General features: G+C 36.3%; 1 protein-coding gene across 1 annotated transcript in view; it reads right to left on the bottom strand.

The window, feature by feature from the left end:
* Positions 1-24507, bottom strand: part of SCGN (secretagogin, EF-hand calcium binding protein) — a 193963-nt gene that overhangs the window by 35376 nt on the left and 134080 nt on the right. The window contains exons 8-9 of the mRNA XM_053713113.1: positions 15710-15755; positions 3129-3188 (exon numbers count right to left, since the gene is read on the bottom strand). Of these exons, the coding sequence (XP_053569088.1) occupies positions 3129-3188; positions 15710-15755 (106 nt within the window). The remainder of the gene's footprint in view (positions 1-3128; positions 3189-15709; positions 15756-24507) is intronic.

The raw sequence follows: 24507 nt of genomic DNA, 5'->3' as shown, positions 1-24507 counted from the left end.
GATACAGCCATAGAAGGAAATGTGTGGGGGGGAGTTAGAGCTTTACAATTCAGAAACTAAAAAGAAAGGGTTAATAGTGAGGCACTGCAGTATAAATGTGCAGGTAAAGTAATTAAAGTACATATTATATTTTGTCTCTATCCCAACTTGTTTTATGTCCCTTTAATAAAAGTGACCATGACCTGGTCTTTTCTCCAGCTCTGTGTCCATTTCTTATTTGTTTAAGTCTTAATCAGTAAAGTGTTAAGGGGTTTAGTTGTTTAAAATTCCTTGTGAGTTAGGTAGATGGGAAGGTTTAATGGCAATTTTCACCCACAATATTTTTGTGAAAAAACGTTATTCTAATTGTAAAATAGTATTCCTGATTACAGATATTTATTTGAACATTTTAGGAGCTATTTCTGTGAAACATCACACTTTCTTTGTGCTTGATAAAAAAAAATCCCTCTCCAGCCTCTCTAGTCTGACAAGTTACACCACGTCTAGGCTATTTTACAGAGTCTGTACAGAAAATAACAACTTCTAGGCTATGTAAGTACACAAAATAACCATGTCTAGGCTTTTTCAGAGTCTGTACACAAATAACCACGTCTAGGCTATTCAACAGAGCCAGTACACAAAATAATGGAAAGATAAGCTAATATTTTCTTTTTATTAAGTGTAGTCCTTGAATAACACTGTAGAATGAGATGGATAATTGTGGGATAATCATGGGAATTAAGGAAAGCTTAATAAACCCCTTCACTTTAAAAGCCCTGTTACATACTCCAATACCCAAATGACCATCCTTGGCTTTAAATATTAGTGTTATTAGAAATGTGATTATCGCATGGCAAAGGTTCTGAAAAGAACTCAGAATCTCCCCATTGTAGGACATCTAGACTTTACTCCAGATTTAAATATTAGTATATTCAATATATGGAAAAGAAGTGGACTACAATATCTAGCCCAGTTGATGGATCAAGAGACAGAGGTGGGTGATTAAAATATTTACCCAGATCCAAACAGAATTTAAACTCCCAAAGCAGCATTTTTATGGTTATTTGCAGATTTGACAATTCCTTAGTTATTTTATACAAAATCAATCTTACAGTCTAGAACTAGGGCCAATTGAAGATGGCATTCAAACTTTTCAGGCAGGCCATCATTCAATATCACACTGGTACAGAATGATCATGAGCATTTTAGGAGAGATACAAATAGAAAACGTCTACTAATAATGACAGAAGTTACTCCCAGAGGTGTCTGCAGTGTCTGCACAAGATATCAAACAAAGTATATTGATGGTTGGCCATAAGAATATATCATGGAAAGAAACACATAGCTTCCTGATTAATCTATCATATATAACTCCTAAGCTGTTAGCCAAATGGGATAAAAATTCTAAGGGGGAATGTTTTTTCACTGCCGTGCTTCATAAGCAGATATTCTTCATTGTTTCTGGTACTGCCCTAAGATATTTCAGTTCTGAAAGTAAGTCTCATTTTGGATTAATAAGTTTTTTTGATACAGAAAATATCTCTTATACATGCAAGTATTTTATTTTTTATTTTCTCTAGACAACCTTTAAGAGAAGAACACCCTTTAATAATCAACGGTATACAAGTAGCTAGTAAATTAATTCTGCAGTACTGGAAATCAGGAAGATATCCCAGCATTGCAGAATTTGTGCAAAATATGTACACCCAGCTAACGAACAAATAAATATTGAAATAAAAAATGAAAGACAACTTAAAAATTATTTAATGAAATGGTCGGGAATCATTAGGTCCTAAACGCTAGATATACAAAAAGAAATTTTGAAACCCTTCCAGAAAGTAAGGTATGCGCTACTGCTATTGTCAGAAACTACATTTTACTAGAATAGTGTCCCGAAGGTGACCATAGATAGGGAGAAACAATATATATATTTTTTCTATTATTATTATTTTTTAGAAACTTTAACAGAGGAATAGAATAAGAGAAAATTGTATCTGTGCTGCTATATTTGAAACAGATATAAAGTATTTTGTTACTTTAAAAATGGTCACTTTAAGAATGATTTAAATAAACAGAAAGTATATTGTAACTATAAGATTATGTGTCTGACATTATAATTTCCTTGTAACAAAAGCAAAGTACAAAACAGATTGTAATGTGATAATTTTTAGTTCACATTTTTCAGTTAAATGCACTATTTATTGATCCAACAATGTAAATACTGAGAAATCTTTATTTTATTTTATATCACCATATTACTATCTGTAATGCTCATATCATGTGTATTATGATATTTGTACTGTAATTATGTATTAATTGATTACTTGAATAAATAAATAATAATAATAAAAAAAGAATGAGATGGATAATTAGAAATAAATACTATTATTACTACGAACAACATAATAAAGAGTATTTGAAATAAATATATCTACATTTCATACAAATGTTTGATGCAGCCTTAAATATATCATAGGTAATTATCAGATTCCAGGGGCTGCATATTAAGAATCAACATTTAGACACTGTCATGGCTGCCACAATATTAGTAACCCTTGAGGTGCAGGGGAAAGTTTTCTGTGGTCTGAGCATTTGTTCTAGGCACTGGTTGGTTGTGATTAGACTGGGGCTTAGTTCCAGGCCCAGTGGGTGATTTTCTCCACTTTCTGTATATTCTACCCATGAATAATTGGTACAAAATTGTCACTCCCCTTAGTCACCACAGTCAATATGCAGTTTTATAGAACCTTTTTTACACCCTAATTTGTTAAGGTCCCCTGGCTGCTATGAGAGCTTCTGCTGTGTGCTGTTTGGATTTGCTCAGCTGTAACCTTTAACTGCATGGGCAGAGAAGGTGGGTTGCACCATGTGCACTGCCAAGAAGCTGCCCTATAGAAATGGGTTATATACACTGGCAAACTTGTTAGTGAAAATATTGGCAAAACAGTAATAAAATATACATATGCACTGCTACATTCCATAGAGCAAAAATGTAAAAACTGGAAAACTGGATCAGTTTAGAATGGAAAAAAAAAATACTCAATAGTAATTTAGTATAATAGTAGATTACATCTAAATACATTGACTAAATGTATTGTAAAACATATACAAAGGATAGGTTAGGTGACCATGTCATGAGATATACTTACAACATCATAGTGTGCAAAAATTGTTTCAAAGTCTCTTTTTCTTTCGTCTTGACTACTTGCCTGAGCAAAAACAAAACGTACATATAGTTTAAAAAATGCGTAATTGCCACAAAAAAGCTCAAATTACTAAATGAATAAACAACAATGTCCATAAGCAGCAACTCACAGAACTAGGCATAGAGCTGGATAGGTAAAAATACATCTGTCTAGAGTGAGGGCTGCTGGCACCTTTGAGTGTGGGGTAAGCTTTTAAGGGCTATTGTTGTATTTTAGTGTTAGCATAGGTTTTTTATTTTGGGGTGTTTTTTTAACAGGGGGTTTTAGAATAGGTGTAACTGTTTCTTTTTTTACTTTTGGTAATTTGTTTTTTTTTGTTCTGTAATGGTGGATTTTTTATTTTCTGAAGTGGTGGGTTTCCCCCCTAGTCATTTTAGGTCATTTTATTTTTAAGGTAATGTTAGGCTTTATATTTTTAAAGAGACAATCTACTTGAAAATGTTTATTATTTTAAAAGATAGATAATCCCTTTATTACCCATTCCCCAGTTTTGCATAACCAAAATGGTTATATTAATATACTTTTTACCTCTGTGATTACCTTGTATTTAAGCCTCTGCAGACTGCACCCCAATCTCAGTTCTTTTGACAGACTTGCATTTTAGCCAATCAATGCTGACACGTAAATAACTCCATGGGCGTGAGCACAATGTTCTTTGTATGTCACACATGGACTAGCATTGTTTAGCTGTAAAAAAACTGTAAAAATGAAAATGCACTGAGATAAGAGGCTGCCTTCATGGGCTTAGAAATTAGCATTAGCATATAAGTCTACATAGGTTTAGCCTTTAACAAAAAATGCCAGGAGAACAAAGCAAATTTGATGATAAAAGTAAATTGGAAAGTTGTTTAAAATTGCATACCCTATCTTATGAAAAGTTATGAAAGATTAATATTGACTTTACTGACCATTTAAAGGTATGGTTAGGTTTTACATTTTTTGAGGTAAGTTTTTTTTTTAAAAGGTACTATTAGTTTTTTTTACAGGTAAGGTTTGTATTTCATTTGGGGTAACTTAGAGGGTGTTAGGTTAGGGGGGTTAGATGTTTTTGGGTTATGATGTGGTGGGAGTTATGGTGGTTTAGGGGTTAATAATGTAGTGGGTTACATTGTGGTGGGGGTTTAGGAGTTAATAGTGTAGTGGGCTACTTTGCGGCGAGGGTTGTGGTGGTTTAGGGGTTAATAGTGTAGTGGGTTTCTTTGTGGTGGGGATTGTGGCAGTTTAGTGGTTAGTAGTGTGAGCAGAGTTAGTTTGTGAGCGGGAGCGGTAATTACTGCTCCACTCATAATCTAGCTTTTTATGTTTTCAAAATCAACTGCTGCTTGTGATTTTCATAGGTCATAGGGGTTAATAGTTCAGTGGGTTACTTTGTGGTGGGCTATGTGGCGGGCTAGGGGTTAATAGTAAGGAAAAAGAAGAGAAGGAAGCACTATATGGGCACACTTAAACTGAACGAGGATAATGTGTACAATCCACAATTAATTAAGTAAGAGGACGAGAGGACTGAAAAGGTCATTTTTAAAACTTAACTTTTACTGTAATTAATAAAGATAAAAGGTGACTAAGCACTCTTATTAAAAAAATGAAAAAATAATAAAAAGACATATAAATTAGAGACTGCTCCCTGTGTTTTTGGGTGTGTACGGTATTAAAAAGGCAATATCCTGCCGATAGGGTGGATAGGGCTTGAAGTGTTAAATTTCAACAAAGAAATTTATGGCAGTAAAAACTTGACGTTTTAGACGGTATTAAAAGGTAATATCCCGCCAATATGGCAGTGATCTAGGAAGGGTATTCTTTCCCCTCTTTTATCTTTATTAATTACAGTAAAAGTTAAGTTTTAAAATTACCTTTTCGGTCCTCTAGTCCTCTTACTTAATTAATTTTGGATTGTACACACTATCCTCCTTAAGTTTAAGTGTGCCCATATAGTGCTTCCTTCTCTTCTTTTTCCTTTCTAATATATTTACCCAAGCACTAGGCATTGCCCCCTTATTTGTATATATTACAATAGGTGGGATTTTGGATGTGTGTCCAGTAACCCTCGCCCTCCCTAGTCTAGTTACCAGGGAAACCTCTTTTTCCTAGGAGTTAAAAGTGTAGAGGGGTAGTTTGTGGTGGGCTATGCAGTGGGTTAGGGGTTATTAGAGTAGCGGGCTTATTGTGATTCGGGTTAGCGTATGGGTTATGGGTGTTAGTTTTTGTCAACTTTTCTCTCTGCATTGAAGTCTATAGGAGAGTACGTTAACGCGGTCACAATATTGTAAGTTCTGCTCTTTGCGTGCGTTGGGTTAGTGCACAAGCAAAAAAGAGTTACTTTCTGTTAATTTTGTATTTATGTTGTGTTTAATGCAACATTTTTCTTAGCCCTTACCTGTTATGCAAGGTCTTCAGTTACGCTAACCTGACGAGCGCAAATTTAGTTTGCGTTTGTCCTGATGCATTTACTTTAAACTTATATTAAGCGTGCAAGATAACGCGGGTGCGATATTTTAATATTGCACGCTAGCTCTAACAGTATCGCTCAACTTGTAATCTAGCCACATGTGCATTCATTGGATTGAACAATCATGTTTGGCTAAATTGGAAATGATACAGCTCTCTCCACTGGTATATTTATATGAAATATTAGGACATAGGGCTAAAAAATACTGACAAATTTACTCCCCAGAAGAATCTTGGTACTCTGGTATCTTATGTGAAATTCCAATATATTTCATGTCTGTACCACAACTATACTCTATTGACTCCCCTCTCAGGAGTCATGGTTTTCTCTATAATTTTCCACCTGAAGGTATTAAACTTACACTGGTAACAATAAATTATTGCTGCACTCTCTGCAAGTGCTTAAATTTATTACTCTAACCTAGTCTTATATATATTTTTTTAGTTAACAGTGGACTTTTGTGTTTTAAAGGGACAGTTTACAATAGATTTTTTTATTGTTTTAACATATAGATAATCCCTTTATTACCCATTCCCTAGTTTTGCACAACCAACACTGTTATATTAATATATTTTTTTATCTCTGTGATTACATTGTATCTAAGCATCTTCTGACAGCCCCCTGATCACATGACCGTGACTGTTTATTATCTATTGACTTTCATTTAGTATTGTTTTGTGCTAAATCTTAAATATCTTCTTCGGCGTGAACACATTGTTATCTATATGGACCACAGGAACTAACAGTCTCCTGTTGTGAAAAGCAAATAAAAAAAGCATGTGATTAAGAGGTTGTCTATAGAGCCTTTGAAATAGGCAGACAGTGTTGGTTGCGCAAAGCTTGGGAATGGGTAGTAAAGGCATTATCTATCTTTTTAAATAATAGCAATTTTAGTGTAGATTGTCCCTTTAACATTTGGTTGTTTTAGTAGTCTTTAAATTAACACAAAGCTAAGTGATTCATAACATAAACTGTGCAGACCTTTTATTAAGAATATTAACTATCACAAATCCAATATATAAGAAAGTATTGTTTTGTCTCTCTAGGGTACAGCTGTAATATGTCCAGGAGATAGTACAGCTAACACCTTTCATAAGTAGTCAGCTTATCTCTTGCAAAATTACATTATATTGTAGGTCATCAAATCCCTTTCTTTGTTCTTGTTCATTTATCTTAAGCACGCAGTTATATGTTTTTTTCCCATAAGAACTCTATATCAATCTTTGTATGAGAAATATTTTTTTACAGTCTAATTTGACCAAGTTTGGGCAAGTTTATAAGACCATATCTATAATTTTTCATGCAAGCATATTTTAGAATGAATTCACTTTAACTGGGGTTTGGGGAATGGCAGTGAAATAGCTTTGGTGGATACATTTAAGTCATAAATATTTTTTGCATTTTAACCTCTTTAAGGGCTGTGTAACATGTAATATATAAGAAACAAGTTTAACCAAAGTAATATGTTAAACTTGACATTTCAACAAAGCATAAAATGTTTCATTATTGCAAGTGAAAGATGATTGCAATATACATTCAACAGGTTGCAATTTTAAACTGTTTTTACAGCTCTGTTTTAAGGATTCATTGGTTTTGGTTTTATATGTTTGTTGTTTGATACAATGAGGCCTATTTATCAAAGGTCTTGCGGACCTGATCCAACAGTGCGGATCAGGTCCACAAGACCTCGCTGAATGCGGAGAGCAATACGCTCTCCGTATTCAGCATTGCACCAGCAGCTTACAAGAGCTGCTGGTGCAACGGTGCCCCCTGCAGATTTGCGGCCAATGGGCCGCCAGCAGGGGGTGTCAATCAACCCGATCGTACTCGATCGGGTTGAATTGTGGCGATTCCTGTCAGCCTGCGCAGAGCAGACGGACAGGGCTATGGAGCAGCGGTCTTTAGACCGCTGCTTCATAACTGCTGTTTCTGTCGAGTTTGAAGACTCACCAGAGAAACCATACGGAGCTTGATAAATGGGCCTCAATAAATAATTTTATAATATACCATCACCAAAACCTTTCCTGAGCATATCGCTACCATATGAGATGGACTGATATTACCATCTGTATCCTTTGATCCAGTTTCATGACCGGAGTTTAGCTAGCTGGTCAGCTGTGATAACCAGCCTGTGTCTACTAGCACATTCGCGTACTCTTCACAAATGTGACTACCCTGTGCTTATAATATCACTCTGACATTTAGACCCATTTGATATACACATATTGTGCCACTTTTCGTCTGATTTTGTTTACAATATTTATTTTGCAGCTTTTTGCTGTAAAATATATCTAAAAATTGTGCTTGTTTCACTTTATACCAGGGAGGCTTGGGTTAATACTTTTAGGCAATTTATGTGAGCTTTTGTTTACTTTTCTCTCCCTAAGCTTCTAAGATGTCACATGCTTTTAAATGGTGGATTATCAGTTTTACATCAACAATCATGATATGAAAATCATTCTTTGCAATAGTAACTAAGTTGAATCAGTGCTAAACCTCCTTAAGGGAATACAAGAGGGCAAGCTGCCCAAGTCTGCACATATGCAAACAGAGTTTGTGCTATATCTGAATATTAGTTTGTTATTTGTTAGCAATGATTCTTTTGTTCTGAGGGACAGGGAAAGCAATTAAAAGAATAAACATAAAACAATATACTCATTTGACAAACGAAAGCTGCAGTTTTCATGGCAAAATTATTATTATATATGAATGTTCATAATCATGTAGTCTACAATTTGTGTTTAATGTCCCTTTAACTGAACTCTTTGGCCTTTAGTTATCAATGTGTCTACTTATCTGCCTTCGCCGGCCCCAATACGCCCGCCTAAGCTCGCTCACATCGCCGCCGCGGACCTGAATATCTTCGCCAAAGTTATCAAAAAAGCTGTCAAATAGCCGCGCACCAAGAACGGGCCGATGAGCTGCGGACTGTGATAGTTATCACTCATCCGATCTCAATGCTCTTCGGCTTTTTCACAGCTTTATTGATAAGCTATCACTAAGAACTCACACTATACTATACTGTTCTACCCCCTATACCGGCACCCCCGGAGCCCCCCGAGCCCCCTGCAACTAAATAAAGTTATTAACCCCTAAACTGCCGCTCCTAGACCCCGCCGCAACTATCATAAATGTATTAACCCCTAAACCGCCGCTCCCGGAGCCCACCGCCACTCTAATAAACTGATTAACCCCTAAACCGCCGCTCCCGGACCCCGCCGCCACCTACATAATACCTATTAACCCCTATCCTGCCCCCTATACCGCCGCCACCTATAATAAATTTATTAACCCCTATTCTGCCGATCCCGTACCCCGCCGCAACTAAATAAATTGTTTAACCCCTAAACCGCCGCTCCCGGACCCCACCGCCACCTATATTAAACTTATTAACCCCTAATCTGCCCCCCCTACACCGTCGCCACCTATAATAAATGTGTTAACCCCTATCCTGCCCCCCCTATACCGCTGCAACCTATAATAAAATTATTAACCCCTAAACCTAAGTCTAACCCTAACACCCCCCTAACTTAAATATTAATTAAATAAATATTACTCTTATTAAATTAGTTATTCCTATTTAAAACTAAATACCTATAAAATAAACCCTAATATAGCTACAATATTACTAATAATTATATTGTAGCTATTTTAGGATTTATTTTTATTTTACAGGCAAATTTAAATTTATTTTAACTAGGCACAATAGCTATTAAATAGTTATTAACTATTTAATAGCTACCTAGTTAAAATAAAGACAAATTTACCTGTAAAATAAAAACTAACCTAAGTTACAATTACACCTAACACTACACTATCATTAACTAAATTATTCCTATTTAAAACTAAATACTTACCTGTAAAATAAACCCTAAGATAGCTACAATGTAATTAATAATTACATTGTAGCTATTTTAGGATTTATATTTATTTTACAGGTAACTTTGTATTTATTTTAACTAGGTAGAATAGTTATTAAATAGTTATTAACTATTTAATAACTACCTAGCTAAAAGAAATACAAAATTACCTGTAAAATAAATCCTAACCTAAGTTACAATTAAACCTAACACTACACTATCATTAAATAAATTAAATTAATTAACTACAAATACCTACAATTCAATACAATTAAATAAACTAAAGTACAAAAAATAAAAAAAAATAAGTTACAAAAAATAAAAAAATATTACAAGATTTTTAATCTAATTACACCTAATCTAAGCCCCCTAATAAAATAATAAAAGCCCTGCAAAATAAAAAAAATGCCCTACCCTATTCTAAATTACGAAAGTTAACAGCTCTATTACCTTACCAGCCCTTAAAAGGGCCTTTTGCGGGGCATGCCCCAAAGTATTCAGCTCTTTTGCATGTACAAAAAAATACAAACCCCCCCAACATTAAAACCCACCACCCACATACCCCTACTCTAACCCACTCAAACCCCCCTTAAAAAAACCTAACACTAACCCCCTGAAGATCATCCTACCTTTAGCCATCTTCAGCCAGCCGACCACCGATGGAACAGAAGAGGACATCTGCAGCGGCCAAAGTCATCATCCAGGGGGCGCTGAAGAGGTCTTCCATCCGATAGAAGTCTTCATCCAGGCAGCGTCTTCAATCTTCATCCATCCGGAGCGGAGCCTTCTTCAAACGAGCCGACGCGGAGCCATCCTCTTCCAATGACCCCTACCCGACGAATGAAGGTTCCTTTAAGTGACGTCATCCAAGATGGCGTCCCTCAAATTCCGATTGGCTGATAGGATTCTATCAGCCAATCGGAATTAAGGTAGGAAAAATCTGATTGGCCGATCCAATCAGCCAATCAGATTCAAGTTCAATCCGATTGGCTGATCCAATCAGCCAATCAGATTGAGCTCACATTCTATTGGCTGTTCCGATCAGCCAATAGAATGCAAGCTCAATCTGATTGACTAATTGGATCAGCTAATCAGATTTTTCCTACTTTAATTCCGATTGGCTGATAGAATCAGCCAATCGGAATTTGAGGGATGCCATCTTGGATGACGTCACTTAAAGGAATATCCATTCATCGGGTAGGCGTCATTGGAAGAGGATGGCTCCGCGTCGGCTCGTTTGAAGAAGGCTCGGCTCTGCTCCGGATGGATGAAGATTGAAGACGCCGCCTGGATGAAGACTTCTATCGGATGGAAGACCTCTTCAGCGCCCCTTGGATGACGACTTCGGCCGCTGTGGATGTCCTCTTCTGTTCAATCAGTGGTCGGCTGGCTGAAGATGGCTAAAGGTAGGATGATCTTCAGGGGGTTAGTGTTAGGTTTTTTAAGGGGGGTTTGGGTGGGTTAGAGTAGGGGTATGTGGATGGTGGGTTTTAATGTTGGGGGGGTTGTATTTTTTTAACATACAAAAGAGCTGAATACTTTGGGGCATGCCCCGCAAAAGGCCCTTTTAAGGGCTGGTAAGGTAATAGAGCTGTTAACTTTCGTAATTTAGAATAGGGTAGGGCATTTTTTTATTTTGGGGGGCTTTGTTATATTATTAGGGGGCTTAGATTAGGTTCATGTAATATTTTTTATTTTTTGTAACTTAGTTTTTTTTTATTTTTTGTACTTTAGTTAGTTTATTTAATTGTATTTAATTGTAGGTATTTGTAGTTAATTAATTTAATTTATTTAATGATAGTGTAGTGTTAGGTTTAATTGTAACTTAGGTTAGGATTTATTTTACAGGTGATTTTGTATTTCTTTTAGTTAGGTAGTTATTAAATAGTTAATAACTATTTAATAACTATTCTACCTAGTTAAAAAAAATACAAAGTTACCTGTAAAATAAATATAAATCCTAAAATAGCTACAATGTAATTATTAATTACATTGTAGCTATCTTAGGGTTTATTTTACAGGTAAGTATTTGGTTTTAAATAGGAATAATTTATTTAATTATAGTGTAGTGTTAGGTGTAATTGTAACTTAGGTTAGTTTTTATTTTACAGGTAAATTTGTCTTTATTTTAACTAGGTAGCTATTAAATAGTTAATAACTATTTAATAACTATTGTGCCTAGTTAAAATAAATTGAAATTTGCCTTTAAAATAAAAATAAATCCTAAAATAGCTACAATATAATTATTAGTTATATTGTAGCTATATTAGGGTTTATTTTATAGGTAAGTATTTAGTTTTAAATATTATTAATTTAGTTAATAATAGTAATTTTATTTAGATTTATTAAAATAATATTTAAGTTAGGGGGGTGTTAGGGTTAGTGTTAGACTTATGTTTAGGGGTTAATTAGTTTAATATAGATGGCGGCAGTATAGGGGGGCAGGATAGGGGTTAATAAATTTTATTATAGGTGGAGACGGTGTAGGGGGGGCAGATTAGGGGTTAATAAGTTTAATATAGGTGGCGGCGGGGTCCGGGAGCGACAGTTTAGGGGTCAAACAATTTATTTAGTTGCAGCGGGGTACGGGATCAGCAGGATAGGGGTTAATAAATTTATTATAGGTGGCGGCGGTATAGGGGGGGCAGGATAGGGGTTAATAGGTATTATGTAGGTGGCGCCGGGGTCCGGGAGCGGCGGTTTAGGGGTTAATACATTTATTAGAGTGGCGGTGGGCTCCGGGAGTGGCAGTTTAGGGGTTAGCATGTTTAATATAGGTGGCGGTGGTGTAGGGGGCAGATTAGGGGTGTTTAGACTCGGGGTACATGTTAGGGTGTTAGGTGTAGACAGCTCCCATAGGAATCAATGGGATGTAGGGCAGCAGCGAACATGAACTTTCGCTATGGTCAGACTCCCATTGATTCCTATGGGATCCGCCGCCTCCAGGGTGGCGTATTGAAAACCAGGTTCGCTGGGCCGGAAAAGTGCTGAGCGTACCTGGTAGTCATTTGATAACTTCCAAAAGTAGTCAGATTGTGCCAAACTTGCGTTCGGAACATCTGGAGTGAAGGTAAGAATCTATCTGTGTCTGATTGAGTCCGGCGGATCGAAGCTTATGTCACAAAATTCTACTTTTGCCGGGCAGCAGGGCTTGATAACTTAGGCGAATCAGCCTCGCCACAAATACGCTGCGGAATTCCAGCGTATTTGAGGTTGACGGCTTGATAACTAGAGGCCTTTATATGCAAAGGATCCACACTATCATTCTTACACGACATGTGGAAACATATTTGTGTTATTGGGGGTCAGCTCCTCCACTGACGATTTTGGAAAACCCTTGCTCAAGGAGTCTTGTCATAACCGGATTTGCTGGTTGTGCACACTTAAATATGTCACATCACTACATATGGGCATCACACAAAAGCAGATGTACTTCCTCATTGTTTGTATTGCAGGGAAGAGGCTCTTTCTGAGCATCAGGGCTCTGTTTATTAAGGAAGACTCTTTTAGAGACCTATCAACCATGCACAAAGCATACAACATACACACAATACTCCTTATATGAAAAGAGGAATTATCCTCTTTCAAATAAGGTGTCTTATGCCTCTCTAGGTGGTAGGTGAACAGCTTTTCCAATGATGCATCTCAGACTCAGGTGACCACCACAGTAACACTGAAGCAAGGATTCTGCTTATTCAAATAAATGTACTTGTATCTGTCCAACTTGATGCTATCCAAACAAAGATAGAAGCTGGCTGAGTATATATAGATGACATTGTGTTAAAATTATATTATATTTTTCAAATTATTTTTAATGGTAGATCAGAATTTTTAATTATTTTAAATGTATCTAATATGTTTATGACTAGTTTTACTCATATTCTGAATAAATTACAAATCTGACAAAAATCTGTATAAAAATTTTAATTTGGAGTTTAGAAAGATGGAGGTTTTTATGCAACCCCTATTTTGTCCCTGCTTTACATAGCAGGGAATTAAATCTCTTATTTTTTGGATTTTACTCTTTTCAGTAAGGAGGTGATCATTGTAAGGGTGTTCCCATGAACCAAAAAAGCATCAGGGCTCTGTTAATTAAGGAAGACTCTTTTAGAGACCTATCAACCATGCACAAAGCATACAAAATACACACAATACTCCTTATATGAAAAGAAGAATTATCCTCTTTCAAATAAGGTGTCTTATGCCTCTCTAGGTGGCAGGTGAACAGCTTTTCCAATGAAGCGTCTCAGACGCATGTGACCACTACTGTGACACTGAAGCAATGATTCTGTTTATTCAAATAAATGTCCTTTTATCTGTCCAACTTGATGGCTGAGTATATATAGATGACATTGTGTTGAAATTCTATTCTATTTTTCAAATTATTTTTAATGGTAGATCAGAATTTTTAATTATTTTAAATGTTTCTAATATATTTATGACTAGTTTTACTCATATTCTGCATAATTTGCAAATCTGACAAAAATCTAGTTTTCAGTTAGCAATTTTGTATTAAATAATAACTGTATAAAATTTTTAATTTGGAGTTTAAGGTGAACTGATGATAAATATGAATTATTAAAACATATACATTCTGAAAAAAATATATTATGGATTATTTAGAATATTTTACAGTATATATAATAATTTTTAAAAATGATTTATCATTTTTCATATTTGATATAGTTAATATTTCAACAATGTTGTTTAAGATTAGTAATTTTTCTTGTGAGCAAACTCGACACTATGTTCAACCTAAATCGTGAGCCCCTGAAGCTCGTTACACATATTTTACATTTCCTATGTTCTTCATATAGATTTTGTTTATTTTTAAATACATATTTCTTTCTAAATCTGATAATGTTCATGCAAAATAAATATCTATACCTACAGTATATATCTATAGGAATATATATATATATATATATATATATATATATATATATATATATATATATATATATATATATATTAATACATATATAAGTAGCAGTGTGGAAGTGGCACTCACCATAAGTTACAGCCACCCATGGGTTAAGGCCCTGTTTGTTTGTTTTTTTATGCGATAAAGGCTTTTGCATTGAATCCTGTGTTGCCTGTTTCATTGGTATTCCCTATTCACCCAGGCCTGGTGGGGGTTTACTAGGACTGTGTATATATATATATATATATATATATATATATAAATCAGGAGACAGCACTCACTGGTCTTGACAATACTGGATTTATTCAGTGACGTTTCGGGGGATACACCCCTTCATCAGACCCGGTCTTATGAAGGGGTGTATTCCCCGAAACGTCATTGAATAAATCCAGTATTGTCAAGACCAGTGAGTGCTGTCTCCTGATTTCCATATTCTACACCATATTCTAGCACCCTAGCATTTGGAACTAAAGTGTTAGTGAGAGTGCACCTGCCAATACCTGCTGTGTATATATATATATATATATATATATATATATGTAGTTACAATAAAAATTACATTATCTTGTATGTAAAGAACATTGACATTTTAAATATTCATAGTTCTTGTCAGATTAGCGTATAAGCAATAGTTTTTTTCTTCTGCATTCTCCATTGAAGTTTATGGGGAGAATACGTTAACGAGGTCAAGATATTCAAAGTTCTTTGGTTAGCGTGAGTCAGGTTTTGCTCACATGCAAACTTTCAACTTGTAATGCGAGCACTACCCAAGGCACGCAAAATGATAACTTCTAGTTTATGCTCGAGCACTCTACTTGTAATCTAGTTCTTAATATGTTAGATATGAAATTATTTCCTTTCAGTGCCAACATTTTTATTTTTTTGCTTTAGGCAACCTATTGTCTGATAGTGATGCAGATATGTGGTGATATGATTTCCTTTTGATGCTATGATTTTGCTTTGTATTCATATGTAATTTGAACTACATGAATAAGGGAGGCAGATGTTTCTAATCATAAACAACACATTATCGTTAAGCTGCACTTAACTGCAGCAGCAGGAACTCAAATAACAGAATTAAATGTCCCCCATGGTAAAATTAGTGATATGCACATTAAGAAAAATGACCAGTGGCTCATTGTGTTTGATGTTTACAAGCTATTACAGACTAACTGATCACATTAAGAATTTAAAGCAATTACCTTCCTAAATCAGCCATATTATCACCAGTCAAACATAGGCAGAAAGTTAATTTATCTATGGTTTGTTATACATTGTTTTCTTTTATACTTACATCCATTTTAAACTGTAGAAGAAAGTTTTCTTCAAGTGCCAAAATCCTTAAAAGCAAAGAAAATATCAATTAGAGACCAATATGCTAAAAAGAGTTCAGTTTGTTAATAGGTTAGTTCAACAAATAGTATCTGTCTAGGGTTCGAATCCTGGCAGTGATTATTCAGTGAATATATATATTAAATAAATAAATAATTAAAATCAACAGCAATGAAATCTCCATCGACAAACTTTGGCAGTAGAACAGCTCATACTGAAGAACTCAGTAACTTTAAAAGTGGCATAGTCGAAGGATGCCACTTTTGCCAGTCCATCAAGTCAGTTCTTGTAATTTATCCTCTACTAGATCTGCTCCGGTCAAATGTGTTATTTTTGTGAAGTGGAAGCTTCTAGGAGCAACAACAGCACAACCACAAAGTGGTAAACTATTCAAACTCAGCGTCTCTCTATTTTTAAACTCAGAATGGGGCCACTGAGGGATGAAGCTTGTAGTATATAAAGAATTGCCTATCATCTGTTGCATTATTCATGCATCACTTTCTACAAAGTTCCAAATTTCCTCTGGTAGCAACATTAGTACAGCTACTTTGTGTCGGGAGCTTCATGAAATGGGTTTCCATAGCCGAGCAGCAGTACACAAGCCTCACATGCACAATGGTAAGCATCAACTGGAGTGCTGTAAGGAGTGGCACCACTGGACTCGGAAGTAATGGAAATGTGTTCTCTGGAGTGATAAATCAGGCTTCACTATCTGGCTGTCTAATGGAATCTGGGCATTGCAAATGCCATGAGAATGTATACTACTGCAGTGCATACTGTTAAGTTTGGTAGAGGAGGGATAATGGTCTGGGGCTGTTTTTCAGGGTTTTGGCTAGGCCCCTTAGTTCCAATGAAGGGACAGGATACAAACTTTAGACAATAGAGTTTTTCTAACTTGGTAGCAACAGTTTGGTAAAGGCCCTTTCCTGTTCCAACATGACTGTGCCCCTGTGCACAAACTGTGTTCTATAAAAACATTGGTGGGGGGAAAATTGAGATGGGATGAATTAGAATGCCAACTGCAAGCCAGACCTTCTAGTCCAACATCGATGCCTGACCTCTTTTGGCTGAATGGGCACAACTGCATATTAACCCCTTAATGACCAATGACGGAACTATTCCGCCATGGAATTATTGAGCAAACTGAAACTGTGTCCTTAAGGAGTTAATGACCATTGTTTTGGAATTGGATGTCCAACAAGCTCATGTAGGTGTGATGATCAGATGTCCACATATTTATACAACTTATTATAAACCATGTACACCATAAAGTGTATGTACCGTATGTCTCTATCTCATATATTTCACGAAAACTAATATCCAAGCTAATGCACTTACTAAATTTAAAGGAAACCAAAAAATACTAAATTTGCCAGTATTCATAAATTTTCTTTAAATAACCTTTACGTGGTTATTTTCTTTAAGTTCACCTGTAACTTTATACTTACCTCTGGCATGCTGGAGAGTCGCGCCAACCCGGTGCTCTACTTCACAGAGCCCCAGCAGTTCTACTAGTAGGATTAGCACAGCAGTTCTCAGGGCCTGCGCTAAAGGAGAACCGCCAGGCTAAGCCTTCTATTAGCATGACCGAGGCTCTGAGAAGAAGAGGAGTGGGTTAGCGCTCTTCAGTGTGCAGAAGGTAAGCATAAAGCTACAGATTAACTTTATCACCTGTTGCTTTGGAACATTTACATTTGTTTAATGAAAATTAATGCAAATGTTATGAATATTCAGTATTCATTTTATTTTAAATCTAAACAAATGCAGACAATGAATATTTCGGGAGTGATTTCCCTGTATATTCGTTCTGAAAGATTCGGACAAATAAAATTTATATATACACATACAAAATATATTATTATTATTAATATAATTGTTTATTTGTATAGAGCTAGACACAAGAAGAGGCAGATAGTATGAACTTCAAAAGATGAAAAGGAAAGAGAGGGGGGTGAAGGAATGCAGTGGAAGGTACTGTGGGGAGACAGGAGAATTCCTACTCCCCCTCCTTGTTTGTCTCCTGGCCTGGGAGTGTGGCTGAAGTGCAGGCCGCCATAGGACAGAGAGGCTACTGCAGTTGTGTTAGCAGAGGAAAGCCAAGTTTCAGTGAGGGCTAACAGGTTAAGTAAACGTGAAATAAATAGGTTGTGAATAGATGTAAGCTTATTGCATACAGAGCGTGCATTCCAAAGGGCACAAGAGAATTGGGGTGTACTAACAGAGGTGCAAGTTAATGAATTTTAGAGGGTTACGCGGGCAAGGTGAATGAGGTGTCATTTGGGATAGTGAGCTGAGGGAAGCAGAGGGTGGACCTGGGTTAGGTGAGACATCACCAGCTGCAAGAAGAAAAAAGATGGTGAGCGGAAGGAGATTAGAATGTGTCTTATGTGAGTGTTTAAGTTTAGGATCAGTGAAGCATGTGTGGCTGAGGGATGTGAGATAGGAATAGAGTTCATGTGTGTTGAAGAGGGGGAGGGTAGAAGAGAAGGCGAAATATGAGTTGTCTGAGTTCTGTTTGTGAAAGGAAGAGCTGTGACTTTAAGGAGAAGGGAGGAAAAGGTTAATGCAGACATTAGAAAGTGTAGCATGTTTGCAGTTCAAATTCAAATCAGCCAATAGGATGAGAGCTATTCAAATCTTATTGGCTGTTCAAATCAGCCAATAGGATGAGAGCTACTGAAATTCTATTGGCTATTCAAATCAGCAAATATAATTTCAGTAGCTCTCATCCTATTGGCTGATATGAACAGCCAATATGATTTGAATAGCTCTCATCCTATTGGCTGATTTGAATTTGAACAATCAAATCAGCCAATAGGAATTCAAGGGACGCCATTTTTAATCACGTACCTTGAATTCACTATCCAGTGTACGGTGGCGATCGTACAAAGAGGATCCTCCATGCTCCATGGCTCCGCAGTCACCGGTCTTCAGTTCCAGGGTCGCCGGTCTTCAGTTCCAGGATCGCCAGTCTTCAGCTCCGTGGTCATTGGTCTTCAGCTCCGCCCTCCGCTCTACGCTGGATGTTCCTGGAAGAAGAAAGAAGAGGTCGCCGCTTGGAAGAAGACATCACCGCATGGGACAGGGCCTTTTCCGCCGGACTTCAGGAATGGTGAGTACCAACTTGGGGGTTAGACTTAGTTTTTTTATTATTATTATTTAGATTAGGGTGGGCATTTTGTAAAAGAGCTAAATGCCCTTTTAAGGGCAATGCCCAACAAATGCCCTTTTCAGGGTAGTTTAGGTTTTTTAGTGTTAGGTTTTTTCTTTTGGGGGGTTTGGTGGGTGGGGGGTTTTACTGTTAGGGGGGACTTTGTGTATTTTTAATGTAAAAGAGCTGTTTATCTTGGGGCAATGCCCTGCAAAAAGCCCTTTTAAGGGCTACTGGTAGTTTATTCTTAGAGTAGGGGGTGTTTTTATTTTGGGGAGTATTTTTTATTTTCATAGGGATTAGGTATAATTTTTTAGATTTTGGTAATTTATTTTTTTAATGTTCTGTAATATTAGCCTTTTTTATTTTTTGTAATCTTAGCTTTTTTATTTTTTGTAACTTTAGCTTAATTTAAACTTAGGTTTAATTTGTTTAAATTTTTGGGGGTTAGAATGAGCTTTCATCTTATTGGTTGATCCAATCAGCCAATAGGATTGAGCTCTCATTCTATTGGTTGTTCCAATCAGCCAATAGGATGAAAACTCAATCCTATTGGCTGATTGCAACAGCCAATAGGATTTTTCCCCTTGAATTCCTATTGGCTGATAAAAATCTTTCAGCCAATAGGAATGTAAGGGACGCCATCTTGGATGACGTCACTTAAAGGGAACCTTCATTTTCCAGCAACGACCGTAAGAAGAGGATGCTCCACGCCGGATGTCTTGAAGATGGACCCGCTTCGCGCCGGATGGATGAAGATAGAAGATGCTGTCTGGATGAAGACTTCTTTCCGCTTGGATGAGGACTTTACCGGGTGGATGAAAATCGAAGAGGCCACATGGATGAAGACTTTTTTCCGCTTGGATGAGGATGTATGTCCGGACTTCGTAAACTGTAAGTGGATCGTCGGGGGTTAGTGTTAGGTTTTTTTAAGGGTTTTTTTGGGTGTTTTTTTTTTTTAGGTTAGGGTTTTGGGCAATGTAAAAGAGCTAAATGCCCTTTAAAGGACAATGCCCATCCAAATGCCCTTTTCAGGGCAATGTTTAGCTTAGGTTTATTTAGGGGGTTTGGTTGTGTAGGTGGTGGATTTTACTATTTTTTTACAGGTAAAAGAGCTGATTTCTTTGGGGCAATGCCCTGCAAAAGGCCCTTTTAAGGGCCATTGTCAGTTTAGTGTAGGCTAGGGGGAGTATTTTAGGGGGCTTTTTTATTTTGATAGGGCTTATAGATTAGGAGTAATTCGTTTTTATTTTTGATCATTTCGTTTTTTATTTTTTGTAATTTTGTGTTTATTTTTTTTGTAATTTAGTAAATTGTATTTTATCAATTTAATTTATTTCATTTTATTGTAATGTTAGTTTTTAGTGTAAGGCAGGTTAGGTTTAATTTTACAGGTAACTTTGTATTTATTTTAACTAGGTAGTAATTACATAGTTAAAAACTATTTACTAACTAGTCTACCTAGTTAAAATAAATACAAACTTACCTGTAAAAATAAAAATAAAACCTAAGTTTGCTACAATATAACCTAAGCTTGCTACAATATATGTATTAGTTATATTATAGCTAGCTTAGGTTTTTTTTTTTACAGGTAAGTATGGATTTATTTTTAAATAGGAATTATTTAGTTAATAATTGTAAGGTTTATTTAGATTTATTTTAATTATATTTAAGTTAGGGGGTGTTAGGCTTAGGGTTACATTAGGGTTAGATTTAGGGCTAGGGTTACGTTAGGGTTAGGATTAGGGGTTAATATATTTTAGTAGAGTTAGTGATGTGGGAGGTCAGAGGTTTAGGGGTTAATTATTTTAGTATATTTCGTAGTGGGTGGCTTGCGGTTTAGTGGTTAATAGGTTTATTATAGCGGCGGTGTGGGCAGACGGCAGATTAGGGGTTAATAATTTTATTTTAGTGTTTGCGATGCGGGAGTCCGGCGGTTTAGGGGTTAATAGGTTTATTATAGTGGTGACGATGTCAGGGAGCGGCGGAATATTGGTTAATACATTTTTTTAGTGGCGCCAATGTCTGGAGCGGCAGATTAGGGGTTAATACATTTTTTTAGTGTTTGCGATGCGGGAGGGCCTCGGTTTAGGGGTTAATAGGTAGTTTATGGGTGTTTAGTGTACTTTGTAGCAGTTTAGTTATGAGTTTTATGTTACAGATTTGTAACGTAAAACTCATAACTACTGACTTTAGATGGCGGTACGGATCTTTTGGCTATAGAGTGTACCACTCACTTTTTGGCCTCCCAGGCAAACTCGTAATACTGGAGCTATGGGAGTCCCATTGAAAAAGGACTTTTTTAAAAGTGCGGTACTGACGTTCCGTGACGGCCAAAAAGGTGTGCGGTACACCTATACCAACAAGACTTGTAATAGTGGCGTTAGGGAAAAAGCAGCATTATGAAGCATAACAATGCTTTTTCACTCCTAACGCAAAACTCATAATCTATAATAATTGTATTTTCTACCCAAATCATGAAAGAAAATTTTGGCATTTTCTATCCCTTTAAATATAAAAATTTGGAAAAATATTAATAATGAATGTAAATAATTATTATAGATGTACTAAAATGTTCTAAAAAAAATCCATAGAATACATATACAGGGAAGTCCACTCAATGTTAAATATAGGAAAAAGTCAAGTTACTAACTGTAATTTCTTACTCATCCAGCCCTGTGTGTATGTTATATATATATATATATATATATATATTCTGTATCCCACAAAAGTGAGTACACCCCTCACATTTTTGTAAATATTTTATTATATCACACAGCCATTAATGTCTAAACTATTGGCAACAAAAGTGAGCACTTCCTACTAAGTGGAAATGTCAAAATTGGGCCCAAAGTGTCAATAATTTGTGTGGACACCATTATTTTCCAGCACTGCCTTAACCCTCTTGGGCATGTAGTTCACCAGAGCTTCACAGGTTGCCACTGGAGTCCTCTTCCACTCCTCCATGATAACATCATGGAGCTGGTGGATGTTAGAGACCTTGCACTCCCCCACCTTCCATTTGAGGATGCCCCACAGATGCTTAATAGGGTTTAGGTCTGGAGACATGCTTGGCCAGTCCATCACCTTTACCCTCAACTTATTTAGCAAGGCAGTGGTCATCTTGGAGGTGTGTTTGGGGTCATTATCATGTTGGAATACTGCCCTGCGGCCCAGTCTCCGAAGGGAGGGGATCATGCTCTGCTTCAGTATGTCACAATACATGTTGGCGTTCATGTAGGACCAGACCATGACACTCCCACCACCATGGTTGACTGTAGGCAAGACACACTTGTCTTTGTACTCCTCACCTGGCTGCCGCCACACACGCTTGACACCATTTGAACCAAATAAGTTTATCTTGTTCTCATCATACCACAGGACATGGTTCCAGTAATCCATGTCCTTAGTCTGCTTGTCTTCAGCAAACTGTTCTTCTTTTTTTTAGATCCTCAGAGAGTTCTTTGCCATGAGGTGCCATGTTGAACTTCCAGTGACCAGTATGAGAGAGTGTGAGAGCGATAACACCAAATTTAACACACATGCTCCCCATTTACACCTGAAACCTTGTAAGACTAACAAGTCACATGACACCGGGGAGGGAAAATGGCTAATTGGGCCCAATTTGGACATTTCCACTTAGGGGTGTACTCACTTTTGTTGATAATGGTTTAGACATTAATGGCTGTGTGTTGAGTTATTTTGAGGGGACAGCAAATTTACACTGTTATACAGGCTGTACACTCACTACTTTACATTGTAGCAAAATGTAATATATATATAAATTTCTCAATGATGAGGGCACTTACAGGACTTAGTAATAAAGTAGTATTTTATTCATCAATACGTTACATCAACATGTGTCAACTGTCATGGTCGACGTTCGACTTAAACACTAAGCCGTCTTCAAGACCATCTAAAATACAAACAATATATTTATAGCTAAATAGGTATTTAACTCTTTCGGAGCAAGTGTATCTAACCTATGTATCCATTGGGTTTCCCTTTTAAGTAGTTCTTCATCTCACCCCTTCAAAGTGTGGGGATCCTGTCAATCACCATAGCTCACAACATAGCTACAGTGTGACCCATTTATAGAAAATGCCTGGCTACTGGCTGATCACTTTTTTTTTATCTTTCAATGCTGACCTCATTGCACTCTTATGATTTTCTAATCTCTCCTTAAAGGGGGTACTCGCTTTTCCTATATAAAATTTACCACATGGACAGGTAAGGAAATAAACAATATAATCTGATGTACAGGTAAGCCTGTGTCTGATAGTATATTTCTTGGATGTGTACGAATGGCAGAATGTAGATCCAGAAAATAAAGTGTTACACGTCACACAGTTTCCATATTTTATCATGGGATCTATATCTTTAAGAAGAACACTTCCCTTTACCACCACCTGCTATTTAAGGATGTCATATCCTCCTAATCAGTGCTTAGTTATTGTGTTTCTTAGTTACTCCTGTAGCTGTTTACTTTAGCTCTCACATCCGTTTTACATTCTCTTAGTCGTAAGACTATGAAACCTCACCTACCTTTTCATAAAGGTTTAATTACTTTAGTCTTTCACTCCTTGCATTATGGAACAATCTCTGCAAATCTAGCTATTCCTATGGATTGTAAACTTGTAACACTGAATCCTCCAAATGCTTGCTACATCGACCTCCGCTACTAATCTGACATCATACAGTCTCGCTCTGGAGTGATTCAGTCACACTACCACAGCTCCTCTCTCTGCTTCGCAAGACGCTACACAGCTCCACACTCAAGTATTCTCTTGATTTTAAAGAGGTTATGTTCCTGTTAAAGTTATAACAACTTATGCTCTTTACTTTCTAAACGAGGATTTGCAACATATGATAATGCATGTAAATATATGACTTACGATATACGACTGACATTGTACAGCCATGAACTGCAATATAAAACAAACACTGAAAACATATGAACTGCATCTTATGATATTCCACGTAAATCCATGAATTGCAATATATGATAAACCTTGTAAATATATGAATTACGTTAAACAACAGGCCTTGAACAACTATGAACTGCATTTTATAACAAACACTGATAACCTATGAACTGCATCTTACGATAAACCGTATAAATATATGAACTGTTTCTGATGATATATCTTGTAAATATGAACTACTACTTATGATGAATCTTCTAATTATATGAACTGCAATCAAGTCAATGTTCTAAAATCATTCTTAACGAAAGATCATTTATATCTCATATAATTATCTGTTGGATGACATGTGAGAATACTGTTTGAAGTTAAAAGTATAGTAAACAATTGCTTACCTGAAATATGCTCACATTCTAACAAATCCCTATTTCAGGTGGGGTCATTCTTTTAATTAAAACTAAATTGCTTTTCTTAAACCATTTCACTCACTTACCATAATGAACTGATTAATCTTGAAAAGATACAAACTAACTAAACTAACAATAGTTCTTAAAGCATTACGCATTTGTAACAACCTGTCTTGCCTTTTGATAGCCATGTGGTTTGTTCCTGACTAATATCATGTTTAACCAACATGGTTCTCAAACTGTGTCCCTTTCTATACACCATTCTATGTGGTTTAGT

Source organism: Bombina bombina, chromosome 5 (assembly GCF_027579735.1).
Source record: "Bombina bombina isolate aBomBom1 chromosome 5, aBomBom1.pri, whole genome shotgun sequence".
NCBI classification, from domain to species: Eukaryota; Metazoa; Chordata; class Amphibia; order Anura; family Bombinatoridae; genus Bombina; species Bombina bombina.
The sequence above is the reverse complement of the archived record's forward strand: the minus strand, read 5'-3'. Positions and strand labels throughout refer to the sequence as shown.